Source organism: Zootoca vivipara, chromosome 9, assembly GCF_965207765.1.
Source record: "Zootoca vivipara chromosome 9, rZooViv2.hap1.1, whole genome shotgun sequence".
Taxonomy (NCBI): Eukaryota; Metazoa; Chordata; class Lepidosauria; order Squamata; family Lacertidae; genus Zootoca; species Zootoca vivipara.
In genome coordinates this window covers 66,026,214-66,053,073 of record NC_142592.1, presented here as the reverse complement: position 1 = coordinate 66,053,073, position 26,860 = coordinate 66,026,214, and the positions used below count along the sequence as shown (strand labels likewise).

The 26,860-nt window shown below is 43.5% G+C and overlaps 1 protein-coding gene across 2 annotated transcripts in view; it reads left to right on the top strand.

Moving 5' to 3' along the window:
- Nucleotides 1-26,860, top strand: part of CHCHD3 (coiled-coil-helix-coiled-coil-helix domain containing 3) — a 209,255-nt gene that overhangs the window by 86,521 nt on the left and 95,874 nt on the right. For both annotated transcript variants that reach the window (XM_088651751.1, XM_035127990.3), the window contains exon 5: nucleotides 16,420-16,503. In XM_088651751.1, the coding sequence (XP_088507877.1) occupies nucleotides 16,420-16,503 (84 nt within the window). The remainder of the gene's footprint in view (nucleotides 1-16,419; nucleotides 16,504-26,860) is intronic.

Genomic DNA, 26,860 nt, shown 5'->3' with positions numbered 1-26,860 from the left:
TTAAAAACACAGCCACGAGAATGCTGGAATGGAATAGCTGTGTTTAATAGCTTAGAATGTATCAAAATGAGTCTTCAGTCAAACAGCAGTCAAACAACAGGCTATGAAAGCCAAAAAACAAGCTTCTACGGTTGAGAATAGCAAGGCTTTTATGGTTACATGACCCCTTTTAATTTCTTGCCATCAGTCTCAAGTGGTTTGTGTAATTAAAGGGTAATTCTTACACATTGCTTATTCTTTTAATTGAAACTTGCAAGATATGCTGATATTGCATCTATGAAATCTCTTGCATCCTTTAAATGAGGAAGCGTTCCTGACAGTTATAGTTGGCATTAAACAAATAAAGAGTAATTAGATGCCTATTCAGTGATTGCTTCTGTTGATGATTCTGAAGTCATATTTGCTGTTGATTGTTGGCTAATGTTGCCAGAGGTTTGCGTATTTTTGTTTTTTGTTTTTAACCCGGTTGGAATTTCTAGGCATAGTTTTGCAGCTGCACAATGACCACACGCCTACACATGAGAATATGCTGTCTGTACATCTGGCTCTGCCATAGACATGTGAGCTCAGAGGTGGCTTTGAGTTCATGCCTATAGGCAAAGCAGGTGCGCAATCAGTGGGGGCTGCACAAGTGATTTGCTGTTACACAACTTGATGCCATCACCTGGGGAGAGACTGAACATTTTTGCTGGCGGGTGTTTCAAGGTGAGACATGGCACTTGCAAAGTCAGCAATGGGCAGACATGTGGATACTGACTGACTGGCAATGCTGATGTCATGGCCTGGCTCAACAGTCCCCTGTGAGATCTATCATCTCAGAGTCCTCAGAATCTGGTTACTCACGGCAAACTACATTACTACAACATTTGTTTCCATGTTTCCATGCTTATGTGTGCTTTATCATAGAACAGGGGCGGCGAACTCCCAAGAGACCAGTTAAAAGCTGGCAGTGATCTTCCTTTTGGGGGTTCAGGTCAAATAATAATCTTTATTGCGGTCCAACGACCCATAACATGGATTCAAAATAAAATACAGATTCATACAGACAACCCCCAGGGAAGGGAGATTGAAGCATTCTTTGTTTAGTCATGGGTATGTTGATCTTTGATTCGTATGACTACTGAAAGAAACTTTGTCACAGCCACTGTGATATCATTGGACTTGTCGTCCAGAATATGTTTGGTATAGTAGGCTTCAGAGTGACCTGGCTGATTTGCCAATAGTGGTTTAATCAATGGTTCCCTAGCTTGATCGTATTGTCCGCAATGCAATAAAATATGCCTCATGCAGTCGACGTCCTGAGAGCATACACAGATCCTATTTTTATAAGGGATACCTCTCAGTCTGCCATTTAACACCTCTGTTGGGAATACATTTAATCTGGCTTTGGTGAAAAGTCTGAAAATAAAACCCATAGTGGATTCCTACTGCTAATGGGCCACAGATAACAAGAGATTGAGATCAGAGATCACTATATGATATCTTTGCCTCAGAGATCACTTTGCCTCAGGGGTTCAGGTCAAAGTTGTTGAGTTTTTTTTAGGAAGGAAACCCCGGTTTTGGGGTATTCTGTTTTTTTAGGGAGGAGGAAAGCCCCATTTTAGGGGGTTCAGGGCAAAGTTGTGGAGCTTCTTTGGGGGGAGCCAGCGATCTACCACAGAGGTTCAGTGATCTACCAGTAGATCACAATCTACCTGTTGGGCGTCCCTGTCATAGAACATGAGACGAAGTCCTGAGTTGCAAATATATATGTGCGAGGCCAGCATGTTAGGCATGCCTGAAGCACCACCTCTTTCAAGGAAGCAGGGACCCCCCCCCCCCTTTATGCAGAGAAGCATTAGCCATGCTCTGGACCCAACCAGTCAACTCCCCTCTGCTGGATTTAATAAGCCAGGAGGGACAGGGGCTGTTAGAGTGCAGCACTTTGTCCATAAGCTGAAACTGATCCCACAAGACACCACTGACTCGGGCATTGAATGCTTCATCCAAAGTCAAACAACTTTATCTTTGAAGTGTGTAGCCAGTTGATCACAGTGGGTACTCAGATAGGAGTTCCTCCTTCCATGTAGAATTCAGGAACCTCCAGGACCATCCGATTTAACTCCACTGGCCAGACACTGGAAATTGCAGTGCATCTATGATATGAACCTTCTTTGCAGCTGTGCTGCATTGCAGTGTTGTACATGCAGTTACGTACAGTGTTCCATCGGCTTCAGAGCGAGAATGGGCCAATTTGCACTTCAGTTTTCCCCCGGCTTGCTGCAAAGCCTGAAGCTCCACAGAAAACAGAAGTGAACAAACAAACAAAAAAATTGTTTTTTAATAAAAGCACACACCCCTTCACCCGAAATGGTGCCTTGCGTATTTTTAAGTTTGTAAAGAAGTGAGAAATGTAGAATCCTTTTGGACCTAGCTTCTTTTCTTCTTTTAGTAGCTCCGTACTAATGCATCAATATTTCAACCAGTCTAAATGAAATAGTAATCTCTCCGCAGCCAGTGGTTTAGGTATTTCGGAGATTAGATAGGGTGGCCGTTTCACTCTGCGACTGCTGTCAACCCCAGGTGTACAACTTCTTCGCTGTTAAGCCTGCTATAAACAGAGAGAAAGAGACATAAAATATTTGTCAGAAGGAATCCTCCCATAAATTGTAGTGAGCAATGTGTATAAGCTACTTCCTGGGCAGTACTAAAATTTTTGATGCCTGAACACTGCATGATTCTTCAGCTTGTTTTGTACTTTTATGTAACCTGGATTTTTTTTACAACCCGTATCTGCTTCTTAGCTGATGATGTGTGCTGTGAAGGTAATGGAAGTTTGTGCACTCGTTTCAGAGGTCATTGCCAAGAAGGTTTTGCCCCCATTGCATATGTTCTGACACCATGAACTTGTTGTCTAAACTTTTTTCTTAACGGTTTGAAGGAAATCTGAAAATTGGATGTTTGATGGATTTCTGTATTTTAGAATTTCTGTTTTTTTGGAAGCCGCCCAGAGTGGCTGGGGGAACCCGGCCAGATGGGCGGGGTATAAATAATAAATTATTATTATTATTATTATTATTAAAACCAGGAAATCTTGGGTTCAACTTCCTCTTCACTCATAAAAGCTCCTTTGTAAACCCCAGCCAGGATGCCACCTCTCATTATACTGTACCTGAGTTGTTGGGAAGATGAAATGCAAATATTAGTTGTTTCAGAGACAGAGAGGTTGACCAGCATCATTTACGTTCCTTGTTTCGGGTGCAAAATCATAGAATTGTAGAGTCAGAAGGGACCCCATGGGCCATCTAGTCCAATGCAGAAAATTCTCAGAAATTATGCAGGGCAGCATATTTCCTAACTGTGGACCACTGTAGTAAAGGTAAAGGGACCCCTGACCATTAGGTCCAGTTGTGACCGACTCTGGGGTTGTGGCGCTCATCTTGCGTTATTGGCCGAGGGAGCCGGCCTACAGCTTCCAGGTCATGTGGCCAGCATGACTGAGTCGCTTCTGGCGAACCAGAGCAGCGCATGAAAACACCGTTTACCTTCCCACTGGAGCGGTACCTATTTATCTACTTGCACTTTGACGTGCTTTCAAACTGCTAGGTTGGCAGGAGCAGGGACCAAGCAACAGGAGCTCACCCTGTCGCGGGGATTCGAACCGCCGACCTTCTGATCGGCAAGCCCTAGGCTCTGTGGTTTAAACCACAGCGCCACCCACGTCCCGTGGACCACTGTACCAGGTAATAAACATAATTATTTATTTGCCCCTTTGAGAACAGCAGAGGTGCTTCCTGTTAGTTAATATTTGTAAAGTAGGGCTTAAGTATTATGCAAGAGTTGGGTTTTAATTATTGTGGATTGTATCCAGCTAAATTTTAGACAGAGTAGTCTCATTGAAAATATGGACCGAAGTGAGCCATGGGTATTAATTGCAGTGGGTTTACACTGAGTGGGATTAAGATTGGTTGCAATCCTAAATAGTTAAGAGATTTGGGTGTTTTTGGTTGTTGTTCCAATGTCTACCATGGTCCATGAATCTGTGAAAGATGGGGTAGATGCAGGTGATCAACCTCTGTATGATAAAGACCAGGGGTAGGCAACCTAAGGCCCATGGGCTGGATGCGGCCCAATAGCCTTCTCAATCTGGGTGGTCTGGGAATCAGCGTGTTTTCACATGAGTAGAATGTGTCCTTTTATTTAAAATGTATCTCTGGGTTATTTGTGGGCGCTGCCTGGTGTTTTACATGAGTAGAATGTGTGCTTTTATTTAAAATGCAATTCTGGATTATTTGTGGGGCATAGGAATTCGTTCATATTTCCCCCCAAAATATAGTTCGGCCCACCACATGGTCTGAGGGTCTGAGGGACGGTGGACCGGCCCATAGCTAAAAAGGTTGCTGACCCCTGATAAAGACAATCAAGCCATCCATGGATGAAAGAGCTCCCTTCCAGTGTAGTTTGGACTCCCATGCCCTCTTTTAGAAGTCTCCCTGATAGAGGAAAGTGTTAATTTGTGCACATTTTGCAGAAATTCATATCAAGAAAGAATCTTCGTAACAAATTGAGTCTAGGAATTAGATCTGCTTGCTGTTCACTCTGCATAAGAGGCACTTTTAATACTCCTTCTTTAGTAGTAGTAATAATAATAATAATAATAATAATAATAAACTATATAAAAAGCACCACCAAAGAACTGCTGTTTAAAAGAGGATTGACTTTCTATGGCCCAGCTAATATAAACACCTGAGTAACCCCCCTTTTTTAACCTAAACGTTGGTGTTCCTTGTGGCCATGAGTCCTTAAGGTTAACTGTGCATTTAATCTGTTTCAGATATTGTTGCTTTTCAATTTCACTGTTCACTGGTCAACCCCCTTTTCTTACCGTAACAAACAGAAAGCAAAGCATGGAAATGCCTGATCTGCTTTCTTGTCATCCTTACTCTAAACTAAAGCAAGTCTCCTTTTCTTTTTGCCTTTTTCATATGAGACTTGTGCCACAGGATTTTAGTATTTTTGCTGTCTCATTTTGAGCAGAGGGCAGGCAATGTTTACTTCTAGGAGTACTGGGACACTCTTAAGTTAAAGTGAAGCAGAGTAGCTGGCAGAAAAACACACTGGTATTCTTTCAGATTTGGTTTCAGAAATGCTAAAAGCAAAGGAAAATCAGCAAAGAGTTGAAAAATCCACTCTAGTGCTCTTGTGGACAACCTCCATATGATTTTCTCTGCGCTGGCACGCAAACATCCTAGATATGTTTGCCATGATAATGATCTTTGTCACTTATGGAAAAAGCACTGATGAAATCAGCACATCAGAAATTCCCATTGTGATACAAAGGTCAAGGATAATGCCTCCAAAAGATGACTGTCTGCAGGGTTAGATTGCATTAAACAATTTGAACAGTGATCTCCAGCACTCTAAAATATATAGTTTAAAATTTAAAATATATTTAATATTTATAGATCATCAGGCATATTCTTTTTTCAAAACTGAGAGCACTCTTATTGGCATGAAATTTGTAACATGCGGCAATTCTCTCTGGATATGTCTGTGACTCAGGGGTTTTTTTTAGACTTGGAGACGTATTAAGATAGAGAGGTTACTTTGCAATGAAGCTGCCTCATTCTGAGTTGTCCCATTGGTCATATCTAGCTCAGTATTGCCTACACTGGCTGGCAGTGGCTCTCCCAAGATACCAGGCAGGGGTCTTTCCCAGCCCCACTTGAACTTGTGGCATTTGGCATGTGACATGAACTTTACCACTGATCTGAGGCTCTCCCCTTTGAAGCCCAGGCTCCTTCCAGATTTGCAACTGGCAGATATGCCCGCCAGCACATCAGAAGTTGGTTCTGCCAATGCTCCTCGAGGAATTGAGGAATATTTATTGATTAAAGCATGGGCACCATCCAGTGTGGAATATGCATAGTTGGATTCTGAAGCAAACTTTCAGAATCAGGTTTGACCCTGAAGATTATCAGTATATTTCTCTTTGAATGCCCATTGTTGTTCCAATGTCTTCTTGCTCTATGGTCCATATCTTCAGCCTGAAGGTGGCTTCACCTGCTGCTTTAACTGCTGGTGTTAGCATCCGATTTGGGGAAAGCAGGTAGGTATTCATGTAATATGGGAATGGCTTTGCAAGTGACTCTTTTGATTTACTTGCCAGGATCCCGCTTTCCTGAGCTTTATTTATTTATGTACTGTATTTATTCTGAAACAGTCAGAAGAAGAGGGGGGTTTTCACCCAGTGCTCTGAGGATAAAAAGGAAGGAGTAGATTTAAAATACAGGAAGGCAAAATTAAGAAGACCTTATTAACCTTGAGAGTAGTTCGAAATCCCATTCACTCTGTACCCACACAAATTCCACATCCACTAACACACACATACCACACTCGGCCTGCTCCTGCACACATTCATTTTCTCTCTTTCTCTCCCCATTCTTATCAATTACTGGTCCAAACGGCCCCCTGGGTACAGATACAGAAAGACCACACTGCAACACTGGTACTCCCACCAACCCCATTTAAAAAAACAACAGCAGTGCATGTCATTCACCAAATGACGCTCATTCGTGTTAGGGTTGCCACCTGACGTTGAGCTCTCTTCCTCCTCATCTGCTACCATTTCTCACCTCCCACCCGAACAGTGCTCAGTCTCCAGCCCCCTCTCCCAACTACCCCACACTCTTTCCCTAGCGCCAGCAGAAATATTTGTGGCTGTGTTTCATGCTCTTGAAACTCTTCCGGTGTGCCACCAGTGGCTATCCTTTGGCTGAGAGCCCCTGTGCGGTTTCGCAAAATACTTGCTCCCTTAGCCAAGGAGCAAACCTCATACTACCTGGCAAGGAGGGAGATGAAAGAGTCTTATTTAGGAATCCCAGGTGAATGTACTTCCTTGTTAGAAGGATAGCTAGGCAGTGAAAGATCGTCACCTGAGACCTTGGAGAGATGCTGCTTCTGCTGCTGTTGATAATAATGATGATAATATTTGATGATGATGATGATGATGATGATGATGGTATACAGTATCCTGCTTTCCCCCCTGACAGAGACCCAATGGGGCCTAAAACAGAACTGGCTAAAACATTTTTTGGGGGGAGGGGGACACAATATTTAAAAAAAGTAATTTATAAAGGCAGCTTGATATGTGAATTTCAGAAAGGCTGTGTGTCACTGGACACAGCCTGCTTCCTACCCTTACACTGTAAGTGTATGTATTACTACTGCATTCCACCTGAGCAGCTCATTCCATATAAACTTTTTAAAAGAGCATATTACAAGCAATTAGGCGGTCCATTAGTAGTGACAAAGCCAGCAGAAACCCAAAGCTGAAGGGCACTGGAGGAATGAGGAGTAAAACAATGTGTTGGATTCATTTCTTACAGCAGGGTGGTTCCCAAGCCACAGAGAGGGAGGGGTGATGGTTGGCAATTCCTTGGAAATTATGGAAGCTCAAAAAAATCTGTTTTGAAGCTTTGTAAACTTTTTAAAAAAGGTTTAGCAACTCCTTTTCTCAGGTAAAGTGTTTCGTGTCTTCCATTTCTTTTATGACTTCCCATAAAAGTCAGAGTGTGTTGGTTTTGGGCCAAAGCTTATGGAAATCATTAGCACCGTTTTAGAAGAGAGTGTTGTGCTTGAAACCAGAAGTCCTTGATTAAACTGGGACGTGCACACCTAAGGCTGGACCTGGTTTGCATGTCACGGCAAGCTCGGGTGTACAGTTCAGCACCGTGTGTACAAACCAAGATGCCTCCTGAGATTGCACACCCCACTCCCCACAGCCCCAGACCCACCATAAGGAATTGGGAAGCCTTCTGTTTTCGATAAACCAAAGCTTGTTGCTCCGTTCAAACAAGGAACTCTGGTTAACGTTCATGGTTACCGGTTTAAACAAGCACACTTCATACAGTGTGAAGTTGGCTTGCGGAGCAGCAAGGGAACACCGTTCAGTAGCACCAAAGTGCCTGAGAAGAGAGATTAACAGAATGTCAGACTGCAAGGCACATTGAGATGCAGTGGGTGATAAACAGATGGCAGTGTTGCATGGACAAAAACAGATGCGATCCATGGAGCTCGTACACTTAACAAACGGGAAATGGAAGGCTAGCAGTCATGCTGCCCTGTGCTTTCCTTTAACTCCTCACTCCCAACCCGTCAGCCTGTCTTACAACCTCCATGGTCCTAAAATGGGAACATCATGTAAGATAACTTTATGGCATTTACTGACCCTGTTGCTTTGAGAAACCTCACCAGCAGATTTCTGGGCAGAACTTTGCATTCCCTGCCCCACACAAGCCCTGTGCTTAAGCAGCTGCTCTCTCTTAACATTAACCTTCCCTTTGAAGCTCTCTATACTGCGCCTCGAGGCCCATAGACACTTTTTTTACAACCTCCTGCTTTATTCAGTGCAAAAAGCCCTTGTTTCTTCACTTAACATTTCACCGGGCAGCCCTGTCAAGTCAGCCTTGATGGACAGATCTTTATTCCCTTCACAAACATGAGGCATGTCAGTTGTCGGCCCGTTCAGGCAGAGAGATTGTTTCATCCTTCATCTGACCCATCTCTCTGTTTGTCTCTCCTCCTGGGATCGAGGAGGAAGTGGCTTAACCAGCTTAGACGGAACGGCTGCAACTCTTCCAGGTTGTTAATGTGGCATGGTAAATATAGGGATGGATTTTCCCCAGATGAATGGCAATCAGTTCAATCTCAAAACCTCTTTTCTAAGAACCTGGTATATATTTAACAATTGTTACATCCTTACATTTTAAAGGTGGCATTCAGCCAAGTTTTACTCAAGAGTAGCTCTGCTGAAATGAATCAACTTACCATAACTTAGACATGTTCACTAATTTCAGTGAGTCTACTCTGAGTAAAAGTTGACTGAATATCACCCTAAGAGTGTGTGTGTGTGTGTGTGTGTGTGTGTGTGTGTGTGTGTGTACCCATTTATATGGATCAAAACTGGCCTGGAAGGAGTATATAAACTACGTACAACTTTCCACATTAATCTGTATCTCTTCATAGTCTCTGTGTTTTCCTATAATGAGGATTGATTAGTTTTATGATATTTCAGCCCCATGAGAAAAAAGAGAGAGAATGTGTTGACCTCAGTGAGAATGAATGGGGTAAACTGAAATGCTGCTTGTCTGGGGCACTGGGAATTTAAATTACCCTACGTTATCAGAATCCGACTCCATAGGACTTTCCTAACTCACTATCCTCCATATATTTTGGACTAGAACTCACATCATCCCTATTTTTTTTTTTAAAAAAATCATTTTTATTGATTTCCAAATAAAAACAGCCAATTAACATATCCATCAAATCATAATCATAATCCAATTAAAAGCAATAAACTAAAATAAAAAACAACCAAATTACAATCCAAATTATTAATTTTTCCAGGCTTCCCATAGTCTGGACCTCTGGTTTAAGTTCATGAGAGCATAGTCCAGCAACCTCTGAAGGGGGCAGAAGGTTGGGGATGGCTGCCGTAGAAAGTAACATAGGCGAGTCATTACAGAACTCCACTCTATCCCTTTAATGTACAACTTTTCTTGTGTAGTTGGCTTAATGTCTATGGCATTCGGTTCTCTTAAGTGCTGAGCCTTTTGCTATCATCTTTCCCAGATCCTGCTGCTCCCCCCCCCCTCCTTTGGACTTCTTTCGACTACGACTTCTTCTTGCTAACATCTTGATCTCTCAGATACCTTGTTTGAGATGAAGTCATTGATTACCACTAGCGTATTATTGCACAGAAGGAATAAAGGACCAAGCTGCTGTCTGCAACTTGATGGTTCTCATGTAGGAAAAGAGAGTAGTTTTCTATGTGGGATGTAATCCACTGGGAGCAGTCAAATACAACATTCCTTGTTTTCCTAGAATGGACATGCAAGGGGATGTTTGGTGCAGCCAGTTGAAACTTCCTGTTCCTCCTGGGCTGGAGCATTCCTTCCTTGCATGTGACTAGTGGGTGGGCGTGACCTTTCTAGACCTGGTAAAAGGACAAGGCATGCTGCCACTCTCTTCTCTATTTTCCATCTTCTTTTCATCATGTGAACTGCTGGACTGCTAGCCTGCAGCCACTAGGTAAATCTCCCTTATGGGGTAAACCTGTTTTTATATGTTTGAAACTTCAAGCCTAAAGCCTTCCTTCAGGGATCACACTGTGCTCTGCCTGATCATGAGTAAACTTTCTTTTTGTTACTTATGAATAAGACTGTGGTGTCTTTATTCTTTTAGGAGGGATTCAAGGGGTCTTACCAGGAAAATATTAAAACACATTTCAATCTGGACAAGCCAGAGTGAAACTCACACGAGTTTGCAACTAGTTTTCTGCTGTGTGAAGGGGAATGCACTCTGCTAAGTAAAGGAACTTGCTAGCGCAAGTTAGGAAGGATATTAATAAACAATATATCCTCTCCTGCCACCCTGAACATTCCCACATTCTACTTCCAGGGGAGGGAACCCCACATGCAATATAGTTCTAAGTGTACAAACACATTTCCTAGGGAAGTTGAAGATTAAGGAGATACAGGCAAAGCATTGGTCCACAGAGTCAACGACCTGCAGACCCACCAGTATCTATTGCTTTTTTAAATTATGCTTTATAGCTATTGATTGATTTTGATTGTGTTTTATGTTGTAAGCCGCCTTGATATATTTCATGAAAGTGCGGATCAGAAGTATTCAAATGAATGAATGAACCGTTATTGCCACATGTGAGTTGACATGGGCTTAGCCTGAGTTATTGGGAGTGTTTAAGGCTAAAGTTTCAGCGGTGGTCTCCTTCTTTAAAGTCTTCCTAAGCTCAGCATTATGTGTGTTTGAACCACTCTGCAAAAGAAGCAGTGAACCTTGTACAATTTCTCATTTACAACTAAAGTGCAACATTCAGCTAATTGAATACATGACCACTGTTAATTATTTTTGTTACGGCTAATTGATATTCACTGAGATCATGTTCTGTAGCCCCATAAATATAATATTACCTCGCCAAGTGTATTTATCAGCAATGAATTCTCTGCCGCTGGCATGTTTATGCTGTCCCCTGTATAAAAGTTGCCGTGACTTCCTTTTTTATATATATATTTAGATTATAATTATTTTTGCTTGCTCTGCATTATTTGGAAAATACAAATGTCATTGGCCATTTGGTGGATACTGTTCCTGTGAATTATTTATGTGCTTGGCAATTCTTGCAATTCCTCTTAGAGAACAGAAAAACCATACTTCTTGGTTGTCAGTGAATCAGTTTTGTTGCAGCAAGGAGTAATTTCTTTATGCCACTGACACTGTAACAGAGCCGCTATAATGTAGTGTAGCAGCTAAATGCCTGTGTTGAGAAACATAGAATCGTAGCACTTTAGAGTGGGAAGAGACCCCGAGGGTCATCTAGTCCAACCCCTTGCAATGCAGGAATCTCAGCGAGATGATACATGACAGATGGCCATCCAACCAGGGAGTTATGGTGTGGGAGGTGGGGCAGGCTGGGTAAGCTTGTCCTTTGAAAGGCAGGCTTCTATTCGCTAACCCACAATAGTCCTGTCAGTTGGTCCAGATTATAGTGGCCCTATAATTCTCAAATGCACAAAGCCTGTTTGTTGCACATTAATATTCAGCACTAATATTTTAGTGGGCACCTCAACATTTTAGTATTCCATATTTTTTTCCTAATATGCAGTGGCGCCATACCCTGTGTGTGTGGAACAAGAGAGGGCTTCACACATGCATTTTCACCACTGGATTACTGCAACATCCAGGGCTGACTTGCTTGTGTGAATGGGGCCACCGAAGATCAAACACCAGCGACTAATGTGACTCACATCCCCTTTCACTAATGCTTTTCAGGAGACTCAGTTTGCGCATTTCATAAAAGTGTTGAACGGGGGATCCAGTGATGCAAAACGTTTGGAAAAACCAGGCTTTGTCTAAACCTGGGCAAACTGTGGCTTACAAAATGCTATTTGTGTTTGTTCGCTTCCTGTTTAAAGTTTAGAATCCCTTTAATTCTCTTTCTCTTTCTCCTCGTTCCACAGCAGTGAGTCTGTTAATTTGTTGCTTTTGTTTTCCTTCGGAGAGGTCCAGGCAATTGCTTTTAATTGATCTGTTGAAGTAGGTGAGGAGAAGTTATTTGTGATTAGGTAGCTTGAAGCCTCCCCTAGTTGCTTACTATGCATAGGTGACCTTTTCTTTTTCTCTCTTTTTTAAAATACCTTTAAATTTCCTAGAACAGTAAATTGTTGGAAATTCAAATTGCCTTGTGACTTTTTTTCTTTCCACTCTATTGACTTTTCAAACTCGCTCTCTGTAAAGGAGTGGGAAGAGACTGGGGCTTAATATGGATAGGAATTTCTTAGAACTAAAATCTGCATGCTCCATGGATCCCCATGTACCAGAGATGGTCCTAATGTTCTCATACCTGTCCATGGTAAACTACCATGCTTGTTGGTCTTAAAGTGGAAGTTTGGGGCCGACTCTTCTTCAGATTTCACTTGCCTCTCCCATATCTCTTGAAGATATATCTTAGTTGGCTATTTGATGCATCTTGACTCTTCAGCACATGCATGCATGCCAATATGTAGTGTTTACTCTACCGTTTCACATACTGCAAATTAAAAGACTACTGTGTATGTCTTGGTCAGGGCAGTGACCCTCCTGATGTTGGAGGACTACAGCTCTTTCATCTCTTACCTTTAGCCATGACGACTAAGGCTGATGGAAGTTGTAGTCCAACAGGTAAAGGTAAAGGACCCTTGGAGGGTAAAGTCCAGTCAAATTCGACTGTGGGGTGCGGCGCTCATCTCCGCTTTCAGGTCAAGGGAGTCGGCGTTTGTCCGCAGACAGCTTTCCGGGTCCTGCGGCCAGTAGCTTCTGGCACAATGGAGGACTGTGATGAGTGCCAGAGCACATAGAAATGGCATTTACCTTCCCACCGCAGCGGTACCTATTTATCTACTTGAGCTGGTGTGCTTTCAAACTGCTAGGTTGGCAGAAGCTGGGACAGAGCAATACGAGTTCACCCCGTTGCACGGATTCGAACTGCCGACCTTCTGATCAGCAAGCCCGAGAAGCTCATTGGTTTAGACCACAGTGCCACCCGCATTCTCTAGTCCAACAACCTCAGTAGGGCTCCAGGTCTAGTTTATGTTGCACCAAAAGAATGTGGGACGGGTTGTGTGTGTTAGTGGTTTATTTTGTTCATGTTTTTCTTACGTATTTCATGTTTTTCTTTTGCATTTTTATGCTCTGAACCCTTCTGAGATCTTCGGATGAAGGGTGGTATACAAATTTAAATAGCAACAAAAACAACATTGATGGGGTTTAGATGCCAGGTTATTCATTCAAGGAATGTCTCTTGCTTGGCTGATGCAGTTATGTTGTTAGTATACTATCTGTCTTTACATAAAATTGTATTCAAATAAAATATTGTTGCATTATAATGTTTCTTGTTCTGGGATTGTGCAAAGAATGAATAGTAGGTTATGAATAAGTTAATAAATAATAATGATAATTAGGCAATAACCCCTCCCCCACTGTTTGTTTGGAAGACCTGGTATTCAAAGAAATATTTCCTCTCCTTTCTGAGACTTTAGACTTTCTACCTCTATATCCGTGTTTTGTTCTTTTCTGAAGGCATCTTTTTCAACAGATGCTAGAGTCTACTGCTGCTTAGATTATTATATGTGCTTTCTATTCTTGCTCCAGTTTTGGTTTAATATTTTAAGGTGAGCTATTTTTTGGTTTTACTGCATTTGAATTGCTTGGTCTGTTTTTGTTAGACACATTGATTGTCCCTGTTTGAAGATAAAATTGCAGGGTGAAGATTTTATTATAAATAAATTAAATACTGTTGATAGACCTATCCGTTTTTTTCACCCATGAAATTTTGGAGGGCATGGAAATCATTTTAAGAAGTAATTGTAAACAGAATCAAATGAAGAGGACTGATGGCTAAACTTGCCTGTGATCCAATTTCATTTTGCCATACTGTTAATTTAACTTATGCCCCAACATCTTCAGATACTGGGACTATCTAGTTTGACCTTCTATATATTTGAAAAGTAAATAATCTTGCCCATCTGTTTTTGTATCAAATTTATGAATGTTGTTTTGTTTTCAAAACCAAACAGAAAAAGTGGTCTAGGTGTCTGTGAGAGTTTCATAATTGTCTCTTGCACATTTCTTGGTTCTATTTATATTCTGTTTCTTTCATAAATTGATGGCTGTGTTTTCTGGATTTACATGCTTTCAGGAGATGGAAATTAAGGTAAGCAGTAAAGTCAGAGTTTCTGTAAGGAGTACAGAATATGCACCATAAGTTGTGCGTGGAAATAGGGTTTCTACTTCTTCAGGAACAATAGCTATGTGGATGGGGGACAAAGCAAGGTAGTAACAAACAGAAAACATTAAAAAGGGACAAGTTCTCTCCAAAGGAGTTATTTTGTTGATATACCTTCCACTTCGCACAAGAGTCCCCACTCTTCCTTTTTATAGGAAAGCCTCCTTTGCATGGAGTTGTTTCTTACTAGGAAATTAAAGTTGCAAATGATTCAGGTTAAATTCTGCAAAATACATCAAATTCCTAGTGTGTATCAGGCTCAGAAGGTCTTCACTACGGTTACAAAACTGGCTCTTTGACTGGGACTAAGAACTAACAAAGTAACCTTGAGGAGTAAAGCATCAATTTCCAAAGTTTCCTGCAGATTTTGCCAGGATTAATTAATTTTGACACAAGTGATTAATTTTGATATGAGAACCGACTGGCTGAAACGGGCCCAGTGAAACTTGCTTTATGAAAGTCACCAGTAGGCCAAGGTTTTGTTAATGGCAGGTTCATTATAGTCAGTTTGGGATGAAATTTCACAGAGTTGAAATATCCCACGTCCTCCTGATCTCTTGATAATCATTCCACTCTCAAGGACTGTTCTTCACAAGGCTCACTTTTCCTACACAGCCTGCTCTGGTCAGGGAGGGACTAAAATGATCTCTTTGATCAGCAGCTGGGAAAACCATTTGTAAGCAAAAATATTATTTGAAGATGAAAGACATATACTTTAGCTGAAAATGTGTGCGGATGTATCAGTGTCATCACAAACATTAAAGTTTCACAAAAATTACTTGATAACGAGTGGTAGTTTTCTTGGAGCTAGCTTGTGTTTAAAAGGGTAATGTTCTCACCAAACCTATAGCCCTTTGTGTAGTTGAAAGAATTTGAGTACCGTAATCTTGCCATCTTGGCTCGGATACCTATGGTAAAATCCCTATCTCTTTTGACTACTGTGATGCGCTGTTGCCTCCATGAATGCTGAAAAATAATTGGAGATCTGCAGGGGATTTAAAAGCATCTAACTGGGGGTTTACACCGTCCTTGTAAGGTACTGCAAGGAGGTTCAAAAAAGGATGTGATAGGGGACTGTTGATTTACACCTGCATCTTTAATATCCACTGCAAAGCGTTGCCAACTGCAGGTGGCCAGAGGGTGCCGCTGCCACCAGTCTAGTATATAAGTCATGTGATATAAGGAACCAATGTGTTTACATTAGATACAATAAAGCTGTTGGCTTCCTCAGCATAGTAAGTTCAAGCGCATGTGCTGCCACAATGCCTATTCCTGTTAAAACATCTGTCTATTTCTAGGCCACTGCTTTGGACAACCCAGAACAAACAAACAAACAATAGCATTGCTTTCATGTAAGAATCACTTCTTATGAAGCATCTTGAAGCAATTTCACAATACAATAAAAAAAGCCTAAAAACCATTGCCTGCATAAAAACAGTTAAAACAACCACATATATGAAAACAATTTCAAATCCAGTGCAGAAGCTAACTGGGATAAAAATCTCCATTTTGAAGAGCTACAACACTAACCAGAATATACTACCAGCCCTGATAAGCCACTCATAATGTACAGTTACTTACTAGGTTTCATTGAGGGGGGTCCCTGACAATTTAAAACAGTTTTACTTGAGTGTGTGCTGGATCTAATAATCTAATCAGACACTTTTTGAAATATTTCACCTTGTGCTCCAAGCATTCTTTTCAAAACACATATTCCAGGAATGTTACTGCATGTTGCCTACCTCATCATTGATCTTCAGATTTCTTTTGATTCATGGTACCACTTTTCCACTAAGCATTCACCCCAATGCTGTTTTCTTGGCACTGCCTTCTGACTCTTCGCAGCTCCGTTCGGATGAACTGTGGCACAGCTGTTGAGCAAACAGGGAAATACAATGGGCAAGCACTTAACTTTCTCAATACGCTAATCATGATCTTATTAATATACTGCCTTGGCAAAAGTGTGCCGGCTGCAGGCTTCAGTCTCTATGCAAGAGTTAACGGGCCCAATTTGCACTAGACTTTTGGTTTGCCAGTGTTCCTTTTTTCTGATCCAGTTTTCTCTTTTGTGCATGTGTGTGTGTTGCTTTTTTTAGGCTAAGCAGCTGGAAGAGAAAGACAGAGAGCTGAAGAAGCATGATGCTTACTACAAAGAGCAGCTGGCTCGACTGGAAGAGAGGGTGAGAAAGTTTATTCTCTTTTAATGAAGGGGTTTGCTGCTAATTCCCGTTCTGCACTTGCTTTTTGGCTAGCTTTTCAATAGGGTGTGGAGCTCAGGGAGGAGGGGTAAGAACTTTGTCATAAAGCTCTTTTCCCTCTTGGAAAAAAAAATGGCATTCTGTGTGTTCAGGGTTCTTGTAAAACCGTTCCACACCCTGGATGGATGTGTCTCAGCAATGATGTTAACCTGTTTCAGTGGCTGAACCAGAGCTATTGGAAGGCAGTTCAATTTCAGAATACTTTCAACTTTTTGCTGAGGCTTTGATTTTGACACATCCCTGGAGGAAAGCAGTTCCACAGTTGAAGCCTAGCCTGGCCAGGGGGAGCTGTGGGGATCATTTTGGCTTCTCAGGGATGGTCTCATGGCCCAGAGGTTCCCCATCCCTGGTCTACCCCCAAGGGCATCTCCATGTGGTTAGAGAGCAGTCCAAACTTCTATGTTCTCATGTTATTTGTTTGTGTTGATGACTCACATAATATTTGCTATATTTTGGCTTTTTGGCTTTAAAATATGCATGAAGTGGCTGTTACAGTGAAACAGCTGCCCTTCCCTTTTCCCCTGCCCAAGTTGGTAATAGGGGATAATAACATAAGGCCTTTGTTAAGATTCTTCCTCTGGTTCAATGTTAAAACAAGACCTGAAAGAGGGAGGCAGGTGAGGAAGAAGGGGAAAGAAAAAGTAATATATTGGGAGCATGGTAGATTTTCCGTATTCTTGCAATACGTTACAGGGATGTCAACACATGTTACACATCCCTTTTCCGACTAATCAGATGAGATCGTGTTCAGTGCAAAAAATGATTGGTTGCAGAAAGTTATACTGAGACAAAGAAGCAATGGCTCTCATTTCTATATTAATAAAAAAAAGTTGGCAAGTTTGTTTTTATGGACTGTATGTTGGTTGCTGTGTACTGAGTATGTCGAGTTCATTGGTATGTCTAGTTCAATACTTCAGCAATGGCTTTCCAATGTTTTACATAGAGGGTATTTTTTAGACCTGCTGATGGAAATCCTTTTAACTAGGGATGCCAGTTACTGAACTTGGGTCTTACGTTTTGCAAAACGTGTGCTTTGCTACTGTGATGTGGCTTCTCCCCAGCACTGTTATTTATTTATTTTATTTTATTTTAAAAAATTAATTAATTAAAATTATACTGTACCTGTTCTCCCAAAGGAGTCCAGGGTGGCAGTGGAATTGTACTGACCAGTTTGTAATCAAATATGTAAATGTAAAGGTACCCCTGACCGTTAGGTCCAGTCGTGGATGACTCTGGGGTTGCACGCTCATCTCGCTCTAGAGGCCGAGGGAGCTGGCGTTTGTCCGCAGACAGGCTTCCGGGTCATGTGGCCGGCATGACTAAGCCGTTTCTGGTGAACCAGAGCAGTGCATGGAAACGGCGTTTACCTTATCGCCAGAGCGGTACATGTTTATCTACTTGCACTTTGACGTGCTTTGGAACTGCTAGGTTAGCAGGAGCTGGGACCAAGCAACGGGAGCTCACGCTGTTGTGGAGATTCGTACCGCTGATCTTCTTATCGGTGAGCCCTAGGCTCTGTGGTTTAGACCACAGCGCCACCCGTGTCCCCCCAATTAAATATGTACCACCTCTGAATACAGAGGTTTTGTTTTACTTTTTGGTGGCTGTTGATAGGTGTACGGTTATGAATATGTCTAATCCTCTAAGAAGGCTAAAGCAAGAAGAATATGTGAATTGATAAAAGAGTCGATTGTGCAATGATGAGAGTGAATCCTGGGTACTAGTGAGCAGAAGCTGTGTGTTTAAGGAAGGCTTGAGTTAGTGTACCTCTCAAAACCAAAAGAGAGAAAAGCAAGCAATCACTGACCGTCTTGGCAAAGAATGCTCATTAAATCCTAGACCAATTCTCAGATAAAGCATATTGGTTCCTGCTAAGGTGGCATTTGAGCATATTGCATCTCTAAGTGTCAGAGCTCCTCCATATAATTAACTGGCCATTTTTATTAGTTTTTTTTTCCAATTAGGAATTTCATATTCATGTTTCTCTCTGCAGCAGAAACCACCACCGTAGTCATTGATAATAAAGGGAGATGACAACAGAACAGATTAGTGTCAGCCCCGTGTGCTCCTTCAAGAGCCGAGTTATTATACATATTCACTTTCAGATGACGCCTGTCACTTTGGAAATATTTCAGAGGCTGGAGTGAAGACGCGCCAACCTTTTGGTGAGGATTAATACAGGACAAAATGACACTGCATCCATGACAGGCTGGGATGCTGAAACATAAACAATTCTGTTCCCCGGGGGCAATAGCCATCCATAAATTTCATTTATGTGCAAAAAAGAAAAAAAGAAAAATGGGGGTGGGGGGAGTTGATACTTAAAAAGAAAAAAAGGAAAAGGAAGGAAGTGATTCCCCAAACAGCTGACAGTATTTGTAGGTCAGCAATGGCATATAGGTTGTGAGTTACTGCCTGCTTCACGGTGGCTAAGCAAGATGGAATAGTTTAACAAAGGAGTTAAAGAATAACCTTCCTATGCAGTATATCTGCTCAGGCTATAAACTCGTTATTTAAGAGTTTCCCACATTAGATTTCAAGAGAGAGATTCATTCATCAGTACTAAAGGGACCTTTCCCTCTTCAGACCCTGAGAAAATATGAGCCAATTCTCCTGACTCACATTGATATCAGAGCAGCCCTCTTGAGCTTTCAGCATGAGACACAATAGGAGAGGATATAAGGGTATCGGCTTGATTCTCTCCCCCCCCTCCACCCCCTGCCTTAATTTTGAATGGAAACGTCCTAGCTGACACTACTAGCTGAAAACCCACTAGCTGCATCTAATGCACTCGGAGCCCATAGTGGGCTAATTGCCATTCTTGTATGGGAAATGGCAAATCAATGGGAAAATAGATTGAAATAATGAAGCCGCTTAGAAGGGAAGCGCTCACTTTCCCTCCAGCAGGAGACATCAGCAAAACGCCCTGAGATACTCCATCATTATACTGCGTCATTACTTCATTTCCAAAGTGCAGATGTTAAAAATGGAAGAGAATCCACAATCTATCATTACCAGCCTCCCCCAGCCCCAGCCCCAGCCTGGCATGTTTCAAAATTGTGCACGAGTAGTTGAGACAAAACACATCGTCTTGTTTCAAATGCGCATGCCAGGACGCGCATAATTACAGCCAGTCTCGCTCAGCACATTATCTGCTGGATTTAGACCTGGGAGATCTGGGTTTTTAATCAGACCTGCAATTTGCCATTCAACCAGTTGCCTAGTTGTGACTAGCGATTGCTCCCTTGGTGACTAGAACTGGCATACCTAAGAAGTGCAAAAGTGGGCTGCCCTGCTGTGTCATGATCCTGAGAATGTCAGACTCTAAACCAAAATATGGATATAATGAAGACCCTCAACATACAGGGCAAACACTCATCATGAGTGTAAGCATCCCAAAGTCAGCCTTAATTTCATATGGAAAAGGCATAATGCTCTGAGCGGTTTATGTATGTAACTTCCTAGAGCAAAATGCATGTATTCTTAACCCATAGAGGGATGAAAGGTGAACTCAGTAAATGTAAGGATGCAGTCGTGTTAGCAGTCTTCTACCCTCAAATCCTTTGGGGTGAGGGCAGCTGCTCTCTGAACCAGTTGCAGCCTCTGTGCCTGAAAAAGAGGGCACAACATTCCCTTGAACTTGTGCCTGACCCTAACTGAGAATAATAGAAACTCTCACAGCTCTTAGTCTTTAATCCATAAATCCCGTGATGGGAGATAGATAAAATAAAGGCACCATTGCCTTTGTTACTGAGGAAACACCCACCAAATAGTGACAGTGTGATGATGGGAGAGTCAGTGTAGAGATAGAATCGTAGAATTGTAGAGTGGGAAGGGTCATGACAGTCATCCAGTCTAGCCCCCTGCAATGCAGGAATCTACATCCATGACAGATGGCCATCCAACCTTTGCTTAAAAACCTCAAATGGCAGGAGAGTCCACCACCTTCAGATGGAGTCTGTTCCACTGTCGAACAACTCTTGTCACCAGAAAGTTCTTCCTGATGTTGAGTCGGAATCTCCTTTCTTGTAACTTGAATCCGTTGGTTTGGAGCAGGGGAAAACAAGCTTGCTCCCATCCTCCATGTGAGAGCCCTTTAGATATTTGAAGATGGCTATCATATCTCCTCTCAGTCTCCTCATTGGTAGTTGAGAGATGAGTGAGTGGCGGCGCCAGTGTTCCTTAGCAGTGGGCTTTACCTATCCAACGTCTACGCAGAAAACTGTGTTGTTGTTTTCAAAGGAAGATACCACCCACTGCCATTGTAAACCACCTCTCTATTTCAGAATTTGCCTAAAATCTCCCCTCCAAAATTAGATGAGTCCCCAAATATGGTAGAGGATGTAGGCATGTAAATAGGTCTGCGATCGGTCTAATGAGTGAATATGCCATTTAAGGCTGGTCGAGGAGAGTAATGCAATATTATTCCCCAACTAGTGGTTTTCAGCCCGTTTAATAACGGGCGCTAGAATCCTGGGGTTCGGAGAAGCGCTTGCGCAGCGCTTCTCCGAACCCTGGGACCTGTCCTTGCTGTCGGTGGCAGGGGGACAGGAACAGAGGAGGAGAAAGCGCTGCTTTCTCCTCCTCCGTTCCTCTCCCGCAGCCGTCGACAGCAAGGAGACATCCCAGGGTTCGGAGAAGCGCTTGCGCAGCGCTTCTCCGAACCCTGGGACCTGTCATTGCTGTCGGCAGCAAGGGGACAGGAACGGAGGAGGAGAAAGCGCTGCTTTCTCCTCCTCCGTTCCTCTCCCGCAGCCGCCGACAGCAAGGAGACCTCCCAGGGTTCGGAGAAGCGCTTGCGCAGCGCTTCTCTGAACCCTGGGACCCGTCCTTGCTGTCGGCGGCAAGGGGACAGGAACGGAGGAGGAGAAAGCGCTGCTTTCTCCTCCTCCATTCCTCTCCCGCAGCCGCCGACAGCAAGGAGACCTCCCAGGGTTCGGAGAAGCGCTTGCGCAGCGCTTCTCCGAACCCTGGGACCTGTCATTGCTGTCGGCGGCAAGGGGACAGGAACGGAGGAGGAGAAAGCGCTGCTTTCTCCTCCTCCGTTCTCTCCCGCAGCCGCCGACAGCAAGGAGACCTCCCAGGGTTCGGAGAAGCGCTTGCGCAGCGCTTCTCCGAACCCTGGGACCCGTCCTTGCTGTCGGCGGCAGGGGGACAGGAACGGAGGAGCGCTTTCTCCTTCCTTCCTCTCCCCCAGCCGCCGACAGGAAGGACGCGCGCACTCTCCCCCCCCCCGCCTCCTCCAACCGCCGCTCCTCACGGGCCAGGGAGGGTTGTGAGGAGGCCTTCGCTGGCCTCCACCCTCGCTTCCCTGACGTGCCCTGCAGTGAGGCGGTGTCCGGCGGGAGCGGCGGTTGGAGGAGGCAGAGGGGGGGGGGAGAGTGCGCGCGGGCAGTCTCTGCTGTCCAATCCCTGTGTCTCTGGGGTACATGCGCAGTACCTCAGGGACACACGGGACAACTGGACGCAGGGACATCTTGGACATTATTATATAGGATGTGTTTTGGGAGGAAGGTTGGGTGTTCTCCCAGTCGAAAGGTCGCAGGTTCTCCAAACAGCTTTCAAATGCTATTCTCCACAAAGCGGTTTGGGAGTAGAATGTGATAGCATTCTGATATCACACCTATATTAGTGTGACCCAAAGAGTAGTCCAGCAAAGCTTCAGAGTCTTCTCCCTTTCCCATTGTCATCCTTTCCAGAGCTGACGGTGAAGAAAACTCCTTGCCCGCACAGTTTAGTTTTATCAACTCGAAGGCACAAGACAATTCAGGCACACTCTGTCACTAAAGTTAAGAGATGCTGCTGCGTAATATGCTATACTACTAAATACAGTAACCTGATCTTAGAATATACAGAGAGGTCCAAGTTTGAAGAGAGATCCACCGCCACTGCCATCACACACTTCACTGCAGAATGCAGGGTTGGAGGCCTGTGGCCTTGAGCTCTTTTGAAAGGCCGACCACGGCTGGCGTCCTAACCTTGAGCAGAAATCAGATGCAGGAGAAGGGCCACTTGAAGCACAGACCAAGCAGTTAGTGCAGTTTCGCACATATCCCCAAATTACAGCAGCAGGATGTGGATAGACAGACCAGTGAAGTTCTACTCAGAGTAAACCCACTGAAATTAATGGACCTAAATGAGCCATTAATGTTATGTGAGTGAGCCTGCTCTGACTAGCACTGAATACAACCCAGTGTTAGGGAAGCCTGCCAATTTCTTTTTTCTTTTTAGCTTTGTTTGCAAAATACAAGTAATTTTAGCATACTAAGTTAGATCATTCTTTAGGGCAGTGGTTCCCAAACTGTGATCCGTAGAGCGCTGGTGTTGCCCCGAAGCATCTCCCAAGTGCTCCGCGAAGAGATTGGAAAGAAAAAGTTGGTTAGAGACAGGGGCTGATAACACCGAGGTTGCAGGTTCGATCCCCATATGGGACAGCTGCATATTTGTGCATTGCAGGGGGGTTGCAATGGGGTCCCTTCCAACTCTACAATTCTGTGATTCTGTGAAATATGTGCCCTTAGCATAAGGGCGACAATAGTGCTCTGTGACGAATTTCTCTCCTGGAAAGTGCTCTGTGACTCAAAAAGTTTGGGAGCCACTGCTCTAGGGCATACTGCTCTAGGGCATACTGCATTACTGAAAAATTCCCAGTTCAAAATTTTATGGGAAATCAGAGTGGTTATGATATATGTGGAAGGAAATCTAGTTTACTCCTGAACAACACCGTGATGTAGGGTTGGCTGAGAGTTTGACTGGCCTGAGTGCTTCATGGAGGTTTTTCTCCAGCGCAAGTCAAACTCTTGCCTCCATTTACTCTTTACGGTCCTCCGCTGTTATAGAACAGAAGTGATCCACATAGCAGCTTCAGAAATACTAGCACCTTATTATGGCAAAGCTTTAATAAAATCTTATAGAAAAAGGAAATACCAGCGTTGAGACTGACCCCTGCTCTTGTGGCAAACTCTCTACATGTTGAACCCACGCTGCATATGCTACAGTGTAAAGTGTGGATTCCCCCCCCCCCCAAAAAAGGACAATTATCGAACACCTGGCATTTATATAATGCTGTGTAGTGTTTAAAAGCACTTTGCATACATTTCCTGGTTGCAATCTCCTTACAGCTACTCTGCAATGTAGGTCCTGGCTGTTCTTTCCATATTGTGGATGGCAGGCTCCTTAAAAACGAAGAATACATTTATTAAGGTGTACATTTTCCAGGATCAGAGCCCATGTCAGCAAATGCATCATGTGTAATCATGAAACGGCAGGCCCAAAAGACACACAAATGTAAAGAGGGTAGAGGGTGTCACCAGCGAGTTCAGAGGGAAATGAAGTGCAAGAAGCGCAGGTAGGGATAATTACACATACAGAGAGAGAGAAATGGAGGCTTGCCTGAGGCCACCTAGTGATTTTTATAGCAGAGGGAAGACATGAATTTATTTGCAGCTTTGACAAGGATGTAGGCAACATTGGGCAAAAGATTCCAGCATTGCGGGGTACGGGGGCGTGGAATAGATGACCCTGATTAGCGTCTGTAAGGGGCAAAACGTACAGAGAGCCCCCTCCCATCCTGAGGAGCAGCTCCTCCACTAGCAGTAGTGCCAGCGGGGAGGGGGAAGAGTCAAGTGAGGAAAGAGGAAGGAGGAGACGGGGCTCTGGCAGCATAGGAGAGCCCCTGCTACACGTGGGAGTGGAAGAGAGCGAGGGGGAAAAGGGGGAGAAGGAAAACAGGGAAAGGAGGCCCTTTTCCCCTCCGGTTCCGGAATTACGAAGGAGAAAACGCGGAAGGCGATTTGGCGTGCCCAGACTCTTATGCTGGAAGAAAACGCGGAGCGAGCCATTCCAGGGTTCTGGTTCGGACTAGACGGATGTATCCTGTATAGCTCTATCACTGTAAATATACTGCACATAATAAAAGCATGAAAAGGCCAGAACGTGCAGCGTCGTTACTCTAGAGTAGTCGCAACGCGCCCCCTGTGACAGCGTCCAACTCAGTTTTAGGATTCTATGAGTTATGCAGAATCAGTATGCTAATTCACAACTCGCACATCTCCAAATCCAACCATCGATTGACTTTCATACTAGATTTGGCTGCCTTTGGGGTAAAAGATGCACAAAGGTGTTTGCTACTCTTTGGACAGGTACATTTCGCACAGCCTAATCGGATCCTGTTTTCATGAATCATGCTTGGGTTCAAATTCCCGAAAAAGCAGACACGAGTTACAATCCTCTCTTTTTTTATATAACTTCTGTTTTTCCTCTGTGGCTTATGTTTCCAGGTAGGATTATTAGCTCATAGGATCGGCGCTTCATTTGCAGCATCAGTTTACTGCACAGGCTGTCAAGGAGTATTAAACTTCAAATAAGATGAGCACACAGACAGTAAAGCTGCGAGTTGATGGCACACACTATACCTGGTATTAACCAGTATTATCCATCCCGCTTGCTGCAGTAAATAGGATTTTGCTATTATGATGTGTCAGGGTTTTCGCAGCAATCAAATTTACTAGACACTAAACTGCTCTCCTCTCCGCTGAGCGGCTTTAGTCTGGATTTTTGTGCTCGCATTAATCCTGTTGGTAGGAAATCCTCATCCCAATTGTGTAGAGAAATTATAATTTAATGATCTCTTCACTACCCCCCCACCCCCGCCCCCCACTCCATTCAAAGCTCAGAAAGGAATGCTGGGCTTTTGCAGTGATAGCTCTAGGGCTTTGACAAAGGAGATAATGCACAATTCAGCTTCTAAGCCAAGTATCATCTCTCTCTCTCTCTCTCTCTCTCTCTCTCTCTCTCTCTCTCTCTCTCTGTGTGTGTGTGTGTGTGTACATTTGCCGTGAACAAAAGTATTACAATGCAAGCCACACAGGTTTCAGATTTCCCTGCACACACGGCTGTATTCATCTTCTCAGAGGTTCAGCAGGTGAACGATCCAGCAATTGGATAGTTTGTTTGGTGAACTCTGGCTTGCAAATGTTGGCTGTAGCTGTGCAAACATTTCTGACCTATATGTTAGGCTTAACTATAGCAAAGGGACCGTGTTGCCCCCTGAGCCACATAATAACTTCAAAGGCAGAAAGCACGTTCTTTGGAATTTAGGCATCACGTTGATTCCACAGCAATGTTGTGCAGAGGTTTTTATTGCATGTCTTACAGCTGCAGATTATGTAAGAGGTCGTCTCTCATTCAACCTGAGCTTTTTCCATGAAGTTCGCTATCCACGGGGAATGTAAATAAGTGGGACCTGCAACAAAACGTTGCAGCATAGAGTGTTTCTGTTCACTTTGCCAGTCAGCCTGCCAGGCTATGCCATTGCACCCCTCCCTCTAATTTTCCATTGACCCGCCCCCCCCCCCCAACAGACACTTTGCATTCTGTACCCACCAGTCATGCTCAGCTACCAATGGGCTGTTTTGGTTGCCCCCCCCCCCAAAGATGTTTTTATTCAAATCAGCTTTTCGCAGCTGGGGTAAGAGAGGGCTCAAGAAGGAGAATTAGAATAAAGTTACCCACTCCAAACACTTGGGAAGAGGATAAGCTTTGTACTCTGCTAAAGAAGCATATTACGGAAAAGTTTTAAAATCTCTCTGTTTTAGGTTTGCTTTAGGGTTAACTGGAAAAAGACTAGGATATTAGTATAGGTTTTTAGCTATTGATCTTAACTTTCAGCAGGGTTTTAGTACATTATCCCCAACCTATCCCAAAGGCGCACATTTAAATGAGTAGATGGCTAAATACAAGCAAAGATATTTGGCTTTCAGAAAGTAGGTTGGCATTCGCCACCCCCAAATAATGACTTCCAGGAATGACAGCCAGCCAGTGGTAACATTACCAGGTCAGGCCCTATTACTGACTTTAGATTTCACCGATATCTGTTCCTCCCTGGTACTAAACAGTTCTTTCTAGCAGCTCTGAATCTGGGAATGTTGTACTTGTGGTAAGAACAGCCCATGATTATATATTGTAATGAAGTAAGGCTGTTCAGACCTCTTTATTCCCTGCAGTTTCCGTGAATAGTTGAAGCATGTGTTTGGCACCGTAAACGCATCACTCCCTTGGGAATAGAAGGCAACGGTATAGTTAAAAAATACTCTGCTCCTTAAGCCTTGTGTAGTCTTTGTGCAAGTCTTGACTGCTTGCTTTTGGATTTCAGTGGCAATATTCTGAAACGAGGAGCTTGATTAATTTCAGCAGAAAGTGTTGTTATATGATAATGGGACCTCCCCACTCCCATAAAGCCCCCTTTGAGGGACTGAAGTACCTGTTTACCTCCAAGGGA